This window comes from Desmodus rotundus, chromosome 10 (assembly GCF_022682495.2).
Source record: "Desmodus rotundus isolate HL8 chromosome 10, HLdesRot8A.1, whole genome shotgun sequence".
NCBI lineage: Eukaryota > Metazoa > Chordata > Mammalia > Chiroptera > Phyllostomidae > Desmodus > Desmodus rotundus.
The window spans coordinates 2,896,562-2,908,939 of record NC_071396.1 but is presented as its reverse complement, the minus strand read 5'-3'; the positions used below and the strand labels follow the sequence as shown (position 1 = coordinate 2,908,939).

Sequence of the window (12,378 nt, the reverse complement as noted above, 5' to 3'; positions counted from 1 at the left end):
CCCAGGAAAGCGGGGGTCCCTATAGGTCATGGTGGCCGTTGCGACATTTGAAGCAGAGCCACGCCACAGTCTGGCTTATGTTTTAAAGGAATCCTGGCTGCCACCTTCTGAATAAACCTGGGGGGGGGGGGGTGGCGTGGAAGACAGAATGGGCAGGACTAGTGAGGAGCGTGATCGCGGTCATCCAGGTGGCAGAAGGCGGCCTGTGCAGGGTGCTGGTGTCCAGAAGGGACATACAGTGAAGGTAGGCTGCATGGTAAAGGGAGAAGTAGCAGGGCTTCCTCAGGGCCCTGTAGATGCTGCAGAGCACGAGGCGAAGCGAGGTGGGGATGCCTCTGAGTCAGCTGGCCTGCCAGTGGTGGGGGCAGGGCTGTCAGGGGGCAGGGTCTGAGAAGGACAGGACTGTCACTCACTGGTCAGTGGGAGGGCCCTGGAGAAGCCGACCAGAACGTGGCCTGTTGAAGTGACATCCCAGTAGAGGAACTGAGTACATAGTTAGAACGTGATCGATGAGTTAAGCAGCCTTTGTAAAGGCATAAAAAGATCGGTTCTATGTGTGGGGCCTTGTGGGTACTGGAAATATCGGGGGACCACTTTGTAGAGCATAGGATTCGCCAGCCACTATGTGGTACACCTGAAACTAACACAAAATAATACCGACTGGGAAAAAAATTATACATATACACACACACACATTGAATAAATACAACAATGGTTAGCGCTGAGGGCACATATGAGAAAACTGGAAAGTAGGATTAAAAGTACATATACCGAAGGAAATAACGCACAGAGAAAAAGTAGCCCAGTGCCAGAAAAAGCAGTAACTCCAGCATCCACAATTTGTTACAGACTGAAAATTCCCTGAGGGAAGAAAATGTTCCTTTTCAGAGCAATACAAGGACAGGCTAAGCATTCAATAAAGACACAGTGAAATAACAATGCTCTTTCATTAAATTATTTTCTAAAGCATTACCACTTAAATTATTACACAACAAAATTCCAGTTTTGAATCTTTGACTTATCCCCAAAGCCTTTAATACATAGAGAATTCTTTTCCCTGTCTAACCAAGCTGAGGGGGAACCGATTCATGTAAATGCATGTTACGTCCTCAGTTTCCATTTTACTTTAATTGTTTACAAATTTTCTTAGGGCAGATTGCCACACACAAAAATAATTGTACAGAAGCTAACCATCAACATTGTTTTCTGCTTTGAAAACCATTTTAACTGTAGTAGGCTAGACAGGGGCCCAAGGTGGTCATCGGATAAAAACCATTCAAGTCGCCACACACCCAGTCGCCTGCCCTGCTGCTTCCAGCAGAGACAGAGGGTAAAAAGGCAAACCCTTCAATGCAATAGCAATGCAATCAGTAAAAGCAACAGGATCATGAATAAAAAATAAGTTAATTCAATAAGCCATGTCACTCCAGTAAGATAAAGAACTACACAAGCTAACTCTGAACTTGACAGTCATGTGTCCCTAGGGATGCTGAAGAGTTTCTATTCAAGAGTAACAGCTAGACCATCGCCGACAATACTTACAAAGCTGGTTCATAATAGAACAATGCATGTGAATGAAGAACAAAGTTATTGGGTGTCTATAGAGATGGACCCACATTGCACAGTTACTTAGAAGATTTCCATTAGCAGTAAAAACTTTATGGGTCCATGTTCAGTATTAGCATTAGAGGAACAGATAAAGACTATAAGCAGAGATGTTTAAAAAGAACTTACAAAGGTGATATCCGTGTATTACCTGAAAGGCAGCTCGATTTAATTGCAACAAACACCTAAAACATCTTTGGAAAAAGAAAATGAATTCTATATAACATCCTTTAAAATTATAATGCAATTCAAAGTAATTAAAACAATATCGTGGAGGGTCAGACAGAAGTACCTTACCATTCATTTCCTTGTGAAGGGTTTTCTAATAGCACTCGGATTATGTATAATAAGCAGCTTAATAATTTGAGAGAAAAATTGAACAGGCGTATTCGGAGACCTTTAAACAAACAACAGAAATTTGATTTTCATTTGAACTCAGTGCACAAAAGACTAAAAAGACTTGTCAAAAATATCAACTTTAAATACAGCACTTAAATTGTATTTAGAAACTACAAGACCACAATTGCCTAAACTCGCTGGAGTTCTAGGTCGCTGAATTTTAATTATCTGAATGTTGAAACAAAGAACATGATTGAAGGAACACTTGAACTACAAATGAGAGCAGACCTTCGTGAAGCATGAGTCTGGGTTTCAGCACCCAGAGGCCACAAAAACCATGTCTTCTCAAGATGGGTTCAAAAATGCTTAGAAGATTAAGCATTTTATATATCCGTGAGTTTGGGAGTAAATTTTAGCCAGCTACAAAATCTAGCTGCTTACACATTCACAGCATAAGTTATAAAACTCGTACCTTCAGAATACCTTGCAGATTTTAATTATAGAGAAATTATAATCATGGCTATAATTAGACATTATACTTCTAATTAGTAATTGCATAATTATAGAGAAATCATAATAGAATATGCTGGGAAATACAGAGATCCACACAGACATTTTGAACTTGGCCAGTGGAATCTTTCTTTTCCCTTTAGGTTAATTACCAATGAAATCTCAGTGTTCTGTGGGGAGTAAGATTGTCACGTATGTCCCTTTTGAAACTGTGTAGGTCACAGTTATGTAGTCTGTCATACTTAATGAAGATGAAAAGGAGCAATTAAGAATAGCAAAACATGCCCGAAGTCTGATTAATAGAAGCATTACCTTCCCTGCAACTATCAGGCAGCTTCTGATTCACGCAGTACGAATAAAATTGAGAGAAAAGCCTTCCTATAATTATTAGTTAATGAAAATCTGGAAATGAAATGCCAGTTTTCACCCTGTTATATGTGAGTGTACCTGAGGTGACATTTCGTAACAGTAAAAGGTTAATGCTCCTTAATTGTGCAGGTTTTCCTAGGCTTTGCTGTTACAATGCTATGCACATTTTATGGGTTAGCTTCTTTAGAAAGTCTTTTACATTATTAATAAAATTGTCCTGGTTTTATGGAACTTGCCTCCCCAAATGACTGCTTAGTCAAAGCTGGCTGCTGATGAAATAGCCAAATCATGCATTTATCTCTTCTGGCCTGGAGAGATAGGATTGTTAGTATTAAAAATCAAGGAAGCCTTTTATTCAAAAGACGTGGCCCCGTTTGGCTGCTATCTGTTGATGCGGCTTCCATGGAAATTCCAATCAATCAGATGAGAGAGGTGTTAGTTATCACTGGCCTTATCCCTGGAGCTCACCTACCACCCAACACCTCTCGCCGGCATGCTGCAAACACTGAACGGTTGGTTCCCTGTTGTCAGCCTTTGGAGGATTTCCCACAACCCAGGCTGTTCTCTTGGAACCCTGCAGAGGCCCTGCTTAGTGAAGACTGCCCCTAGGGGGCTCAGGGGTCCCAGTCAGAGAGGGCAACGTGGACACCAATGTAATGTAGGTGTCTCACCTGGTTGGTGGCGTTTTAAGCACTGATCACATGTCAAACTGCCTCTTGCCTCGTCATGTGTGGCTTTCAAAAATGCGCAGTGTTATGGGGAGGCAAGAAGGATCCTTTGACAGTTGGACTTGGACAAGTTTAGGTCAGGGACTGCCAATTTCACATCCTCTCGAAGTCCCAACGCAGTCCCCAGTTTGTCTGATGCTAAGAACCCACGGGGATGTTAAACCCTGACCTTCGCTCTGCACTCCCAGGCTCAGCACCTGCAGGAAGGGGCGCTGGTCTTTGTCAGTATGCGCCGCTGGGCGACACTGAACTCTGCCCCCGCAAAATCAGACAATTATTCTCTCCGGTAGGGTCAGTCTGAATTACAAGAGGCTTCTCATAGAAAGCATGAGGTGTCCCCCACAGGCAAACTGTGATGACCTCCTCACTGATCCTGGTGGCTCACTCAGAACCCTGCTTACTGGTGTGGGATCCGGACAGTTAAAGGCATTCAAGAAACCTTAACACCCGCAGATGTAAAGTCTATGGTTTTCTAAAATTTTACTGCTGGCAGACAAGACTTTTGATTGCACTCCTCTGTTTAAAGGATATTTTGCAGGATTGCAATGGAATTGTTGGAGGTAAATGTATATGTACAAACACATAGACAGGGGAATAAAATGAATGACTTACTTGATCTCTGGTTTTTAATAAAAAATAACTTTAGTCTCTCCTTAAATGTGTTTTCATTCATAAAGAATTCAACTTGTACCCTGCAAACAAAATAAAACATAATTAATTAAGCTGAAAACTAACATATAAGAAAATTAAAAATTATCTGCATTAGACACTAAGTGAGTCCCAATCACAAAAAAAATATATGAGAATTGGGTAAAACATGGAATGTTTTGGAAAGAAGCAGTTACTTTTCAATTCAAAGACGTCACAGTTCAAATGCCATTTTGTAGCTAATTCAATTATCTGCGTTAGTGGAGGTAGCGAGTGGCACAGATAATTCAAAGCAGCAGTAACACAAAAGCCTTTCGTAAGTGTCTGTGAAATAATTTTTGAGTCAGTGTCTCCCGATTTTGGTTCACATCATGAGGAACACCTGAATGCCCACACACTTCAGTTTGAACAAAACCACCCCAGGTGGGCTGTAGCAAAATCTGAAGGGGCTTGGCCTGACAGTTTGTTGTTACCAAGCCCTTCACTTCACCTTGGCTGTATGGCGACCACATCGTGGGACACTTTCCCTCCTTATTTATTTATTTGGGCTCAGAGTGAAATAGACATAGACCAGGAAAGGAGTGCTACTGGCAAATAGAGTGTGACAGTGGCGACAGATATAGACCAGGCCAATCAATTACGGTGCTGAATATCATATATTTAATCCTCTATAAAGTGATATCAACTCTCAGAAAAATAATATTTATTTAATAAATGTATCCACTTCCCCCTAAAGTCTTTCAAACTGCCTTTCATGTGATGGCATAATTATATTTTCAAAATATTGAGTGAAAGGAAAAACTGTTCAGTGTATTGTGACTTGTTACTAGTCATCATTTAAAATTTTCTTGGTCTCAAATACATGTACTATAAATTAGGACTGCAAAAAACAGCTAACAAAAACATTTTAGTGTTTATGCAAACAAAGATTTCTTTTCATTTTTTCCTAATATCACAAAATTTTGATAATGTTACCCACATAGACTAGATAGTTTTATAGTTTTGGTTTTTTGGCAGGAGCACCCATGGGAGACAAAACTGGAGAAAAAATTAACATATGAATATGTTCATGTATTAAAGAAATATTTCACTACTACATCCAAAGCTGTATAGTTATGAATCTTCATGACTATTTTTAAAGCTGTCTCTTACGCCATAACAGTAAAAGCATTTTTGTTATCAACTGCAAACCAAGTTTTATCTGCTATGCTTTCAAAAAGACCTGAAAGCTCGCTCACTTCACCTCTATCCCTAAAGACAGGCATAAAATTTTCATCCCTTTTCATCACTTTCTTGTGTATGTTCCATCCTTTGTGTTTTATTCACCTTACATGCTGAAGTAAAAAAAACAAAAGGGCAGAAATCAAGATTGTCTGGTTGATTTCTCCAGAAAGAGACCCTGAAAACTGCAGTACCTTCCAGCAGGACACTGTGGACACGCACACCCCCCCCCACTCGTCCACAATCCTGCACACTCACACGCCACGCAGCACATGCAACCCGTGCAGGGAACACCACTAGTGTCTTGGAAATCCATCACTGGACATGCTTCCTTTGTCTAAACAAAAGGCAGTTCGTTTGAAACAAAGTTACTATGATACTGATACCAAGCTAAATGAGTGTGAATTTGCTCTGGATACCAAAGCAAATTTGAGAGGACTTGTGGCTCTTACAGAAGTAATTCAGCAAAGGCCACGCAGGTTTGCTTCCTTGAATTACCAAATTTATGAGAACAGGAGTCCAGTCTTCACCTGGTAGCTGGAGTGCACTGGGCGCACAGCAGAGGTGCATCGTGAACTAAAACGAGATTGTCTGCGGCCTCAGTAGGAAGAGACGGCAGTAACAGAACAGGTTTCTTTAAATATCGAGGTGCCCATCGTTAGTAAGGTAGGGGACTCATAATGTGACGCTCTGTTGTGTGGAAGAGCCATAGAGAGAGAGGGGAATGGTGGGCAAGGTGGCCCAGCTTCGAAACGCCCATCAGTGGGAAGTAAACAGCTCTCTGACACTTACAAATGTGCCAAAAAATGGTCATAGTTTGCAAGTGACTCTCCTGTGTGTGTGTGTGTTTATTCCTGAGGGTAAAGACAATTTTGCATGGCATGAGGTCTCTCAATAAATAAACAAATTCCAAATTCCCTTTTATTATAATATTACATGAAATAAAACGATAAACCTAGTAATGTAAATCTATCTTCCCTCTTACGATTATAGATGATAATAAAGTATGGAGTGATACAAATACTTTTTAAAGCTAAAAAAATGAAACACAAAACAAAACACTTTTTGATTCACGTCTTCTATCAGGGACTGAGAAATATCCTTTCGTTTTATGATTTGTAACACAGAGCGATACTTTCCTTTAGCTGATCTAGTGGCAGTTCTGACCCACATTAAGGCTGGTCGGCAGTAGCGTCATCTTTGGGGACTTTCTCCAGCACCGTACAGCTCTCCAGTTCTCAGGGACTTGGTGCCGAGTTTACTGGTTGCTCTTCTCAATTCTGTTTATGATTTTAATTGGTTTAAAATATCCCCTTAGCATTCCTTTTTATAGATACAAATGCGCTTTCCCCCATCCCGTTCTTTCTCTCTTCCTTCCTCTCTTCCTCCTTCTCATCTACATTTATCTGAATTTACTTCCACCTAGTAGGTCAACTTAGTGTATTCTTTCTGGGCTTTACCAGAACTGCACAGTTTTAAATAACATACTATGGCGAGTCTGCCCTCATCTCGTCTTAAAATGTAACTTTTTCATGTTTATCCTCTGAATAAAATTCTGGACCATTTGATTACATTTACTCCAATATAATAGCGTAAATAGGATTGTATATTACAGAAAATAAGGTGGTATTGCAATGATTACTAGGCGGTATTTTCTCCATTTCACATTTTTTCTTGTTGAATAATGACACTTTATATAGGTCAAAATGTTTTATTGTCACATTTGGGTAGATCTTAAATATTATTTGTGATACTATTTCTGTGTATTTTATAATTTTGGTTGCTATAAAAGTGTTTTGTTCCACTGTATTTTGTTTTTGGCATTTTAAGTGGCTACCATGTTGAACTCCTTTATATGAGGTGGTATTTTTTTCAGGTTTATTTCCTGGCTTTTTTTCGGCAGACAATCATGCTGTGTGAGAATCTCTGATATTCCTATTTACCTTTCATTGTTCTTGTCTTACCCCATCGACTAGTACTTGTGGAAGGAAAATACCAACCGTGGAATACACTCTTATAAAAGAAGGCCTCTCGTGCCCTAGCGGTTAAACTGTTGGCCTTGGAATGGCAATAGATATCTATATTTTACTAAAACTCATGCCAGGAGTGGGTGGGTGCTGATTGTCCTCAGAAACCTCTCTCGAATCTGTCAAGTTGGTGGTACATTGTTGGAGTTTTTTTCTTACAATGATTTGGTGAATTGTTTTAACACTTTTCTATTACACAATTTTTTGTCATTTCTGGTACAAATTGTTTTTGTAATAATAAGCCAGTCAGGTAATGTAATGCTGGATTCACTTTATATATTTTTAGTTTTTCTTCTGTGGTCATAACTAAGATTGATCTAAGCCATCATCTTTAGATTACTCCAATATCTTGAAATATTAACTGAAAAACTCTCCAGATGTTTCTGTGCTCTGGAACAATTCTGAATACTGTGGACATTTTTTTGATTCATCATCATCAATTTTCCCTAACAGTATCAACTACCTTAATATTAGTACTAATTTTTTTCATTTTCCTCTCATTCGCTTGCTCTGGTTACTTGAACTTAATGTAAAAATCATGCCGTATCTTACTAAAATGCGGTTTTCTTGCTTCACTCTTACAATTCTTATTCAGTAACTTTAAAGTAGGCCTTACCACTTTACAGCACAGAACAATAATTCTGACCCAGGTTGTCAATGCATCTTCTTTCGGAAACAGTATTTTGCTTTGTTCAATTGCTAATTGTTCAGGATGCCAACCCCCTGCAGACATTCCCTTCTGGAACCTTTAGTGGCTAGAGACCATTGGCAGAAGTCTCCTCTGTGCCTCTCGGCACCACTCCCTCCCCGCCGCTTTCTGGTTCTGCAGTATCGGTCACAGAGTCCTTGGGTGAGTCATTTGTTACTACCTCATCTCAGACAAGCCCACACCTGCCTGCACACCCTGGTCTTTCCATTTCTTCTTGCCTCTTACCTCCTCACCGGGTTGATTCTTCCTTATGAGGGGAGTTCTAGGTTACTTGTAAAATGTTACAAAAGGGCATCGCAAACAGCAGACCCGCACGGGGTTGCGGAGAGAGTTTGCTTAGCCCTGCCCTTTGGCCATTGGCTCTGAACCAGGTTCCTTTCCATTTCCAAGTATTCACTCCCAACCTCCGGTAACTCAACTATTTCACAGAGCAAACATTTAAATGGAGCCTTGTAAAAAATAAATTAATTAGTAAGCCTCCGATCGATTTTTCATCTGGAAAAAAATCGTTTCACCAGTTCACACTCGGGCGCTCTCCGGGTGGCTAGCCGGCTTCCAGCCTTCACTACGCACACACAAAACCTCATGTCACCACTTCACAGCCCCTTCTATGGCATTTCCCAACTTCCGTTTGCCCATCTAATTCTTTCCATTATTATTCAAGCCTAACTTTCTCATGTCCTGAGTCTGCTATGTCCTATAAGGAGGCAAAGATTAATTCTGATGACCTTCGATAGCATTCTCTGCATTTTTAAAATAAAATCTGAAATGATGGCCGTTTTGGAAAGGGAACCTAGCTTTATACACTCACCACATTCATGGCACATATAGACACATACAGACAGACATGCGTGTGCATGTGTGTTTAACTTGGATATAATGACGGCACAGCAGTGTGGGAGGGCTCTGGGCTGCCAGCCACTCGATAGCACCAATAGCCCCTCAGCCACTGTGCTTATGCTCCTGTCACTCCAGTGATCAGGGCTGGAAGGGAGCTGGAAATAACAGTCTCGCTGTTTCCATGGTGAAACACATTACAAGTCCGCCCAGGAATACTTTTGTATTCAAGTGCTCCTCAGTGGGAAAACTCGAGTCCTCGTGGGTAGCACTCACTTGCAGGACCTGAGCTCCGTACTTCCTCGTTCTATTGAAAGGGATTCCCTCTAACAACCCCCATTTAACTCAGCCCTAAGCAGGGGAAGCAAAGGGAAAGAAAGCTAGAGCAAATATACAAGTTCATATTTGCATCCTTAAATTGCCAAGAGATTTTGCCTCTTCGTGTCTCTGCCTGCATGCATGAGTAGGGGCAGGTCTGGGTCAAGCCATTATAAAAACGGAACAAATGCAAATAATAGAACATTAACTCATTTTTATTCTTTCAGTATATAATAGAGTAACAAGAATATACAGCATTTAGGCTTCTAATAAATTATGTGGGTTTACAGCCACCACCTCAAAGAAAAGATCAGATGCTTTAACATCATTTCCATTTTTTCTCTTACCTCAGCTCTACTCTCATTACACATTCACACACACAGAAGACCCCAGAGATCAAATGCACACACACACGTACATGCATAAACATGTGTACTTGCATAAACATGTGTGTACATGTGTGCACACATGCTTGTGTGCATACATGGACACATATATCCTTGAAATAAAGCCAGTAGGAAAGTACAAGAAACCCTTAGAAGCTAGAAAAGACAAGAAAACATGATGGAATCAGAGAAGTAAGCCAGCGCGAAGGCTGCTGTCACCCTAATGCTGTCTGCCAATTTGGGGGGTGGGGAGTCTGAACGTCGACAAGCAGGAGACCTGTCAAAGAGAACCCCCACAAAGGACCCGAGGTCCTGGGACACAGCATCATCATCGCACCAACGAAGGAAAATCCCAGAAGCGGAGTGTGAATGCGCTTGGCCATGTTGGCCGTGGCTGATCGGTGGTAAAAGAAACACGGAGAGACTTGCCGTCTTCACTTTTCGGGGCCGTCATTAAATACTGTTGACTGGGTGGCTTCAGAAGCAGAAATTTACTTCTCATGGGTCGCCTTGCTTTTACCCTGGGTCAGCGTTAGGCGTTAGGCATGGCTGGCCACTTCCTCATCCTTGAGCCACTGTCTCTGCTTGACCTCCAGGTGTCTCATTCTCTTGGTTTTCTTACCTTACAGTTTACTTCTGCATATTCTTGGTCAGGCCTGGTTCATTCCCTTCTATTCTCAGAACCAGTCTTCTTTTACAGTGATACTCTAGGTGTAAGTCATCTATATGCCCAAGGTTGCCTGATGAATACAGCCAGCCAGTCCTCTCCCCCAAGCTCATGTAGCCAACCGCCGACTCAGCTCTTCCACATGAAGGCCTAGCGGACAGCTTCAGTGTAACCAAACCCACATTCCTGATTTTCTTCCCTGAAATCTCCCGATCTGAGCTGTTTTCAAATCCATCCTTCTGGTGGTTCAGAAAAAACCTCATGTAGCTATACCTGAATCCTCTTTCTCTAGTATTATTCTCTAGAGTCTTTGAATAGCAAAAAAGTTTTTAGCTGAATAATACAGAAAATGAGAAAAATGCTTGTAGTGACCACACTCAGTCCATACCAGCTGGCCAGATTTACCTAAAGACATTTCATTTGCCTTTGGGTTAAAGTTTATTTTTGAGGCAAGATATAGAAAAACAAAGCAAAACAAAACTTTAAATGATAAATGCCAATATTGAGCCCAAATGGAAGCTCCATCCACATATCAGTCTACAAAAGTCACCGTGAAATATTTCACATCCGTAAAAGCCCTGTGCTGTGCAGTCTTCTATTCTAAGGCATGACCTTTAATTAGATGTGTCTGCAACTAGCAGATCGGATCCCTCGTGTGAGTGACGTATAGCGGCGCAGTGGGAAACGTTGGAAAGGAACAACCACGTTCCTCTTCCCACACCTGATTGTATCTAGCAAGGAGGTATACCTACTAAGTCTCCCCATGCTTCCCCTCGCCCCCATCAAATCCAATTATGGCATAAAGAGTTCTCAAAAAAAAAATCAGAATTTCTTTAGGGGAGAATCAAGTTTGTCTTGCATAGTTTCTTAAAACCTCGTTAAACCTCAAGCTCCCCTACAGAGGTATTAGCCATTTTCCGCTTACACTTGCTCACCCAGTGCCTAGGGTATAGCGGATGTTCGCTAATATATTTGGAATTAAAAATTACTCAGCGGCCGTTGCTTCTAATGTCCCATTAGCATCTGAAGTTGACAGCCATCAGTATGCAGAGGCTTGTGATCTGTGGCTGCCGCCATCTGGCATCTATGCAGGGAAACAGAACTTCCAAATACCCTTGCTCCAAAAGGAGGAGCACATTTGTTAATTTTGGAATAAAGGCTGTGGATGATGCGAATACCCTATCACACCATAATTCCTCTTTATTTCCTCACCAGACTTCATCTTCATACCAGTTATGGAGCTTTGAAATCTGGGGGTTACTACTTTTAAATCAAAATATTCAGCTGGACCTTAAGAAAAATGAACAACTCAAATTAACTGAGCTTTCTTTGGTCTTCCTTTGAAGACCTCGCACTGCTTCCTTCGGGTCTCATTTTAGATGCCACCTGACACTCCTTCCTCACCAGAGTCTTTGTGAAGTGACACGCGTGTATTTTTGCAGGAGTGCACTTGATTCCTTTTACCACAGTATCAGCTGCAGTGTGTCAAGTTGCCTTTTTAAGGGTTTGTATCCTTCAGAAAGACCTGAGAGATCAAATAACTGGTTCTCTCCCATCCGTAGGATGCAGAGACACAGACACATTAAAAAAAAAAGGGAAAAGATAACTTTCTAGACTTGGGGTGGTGAACACACAATATAATACACAGATGCTGTATTACAGAATTGTATGCCTGAAACCTCTATAATTTCCTTAACCAATTCCACCCCAACAAATTCAATTATAAATTAAAATAACCCCAAAACTTCAATAATTAGAAATGTGGTATATTTACATTTTTGAAAGTGTATACCCTCCTTGAGCAAGGTAGTAAAAGCTTAGCTTAGTGCTTGGCAGAAATAATAAGCAAACCTAGACTGAAATAGACAGGAAGCTACCAAGTCCCAGATGGAATGCATCATCACCAACATTGAACTTGGAGCCTCCTCAAGAGTTTATCTGAGGGCAAGGTTCTGTCATGTGCCCCTCCGAAGCAGCCAGCAATGCTTCGCTTCTTGGCTCGAAAGTTGTGAGC

At 41.1% G+C, this 12,378-nt stretch overlaps 1 protein-coding gene across 2 annotated transcripts in view; it reads right to left on the bottom strand.

Moving 5' to 3' along the window:
• The window catches only part of KCNT2 (potassium sodium-activated channel subfamily T member 2), a 194,412-nt gene that overhangs the window by 127,523 nt on the left and 54,511 nt on the right, over positions 1 to 12,378 (bottom strand). For both annotated transcript variants that reach the window (XM_024576037.4, XM_024576038.4), the window contains exons 2-3: positions 4,164 to 4,243; positions 1,903 to 2,002 (exon numbers count right to left, since the gene is read on the bottom strand). In XM_024576037.4, the coding sequence (XP_024431805.1) occupies positions 1,903 to 2,002; positions 4,164 to 4,243 (180 nt within the window). The remainder of the gene's footprint in view (positions 1 to 1,902; positions 2,003 to 4,163; positions 4,244 to 12,378) is intronic.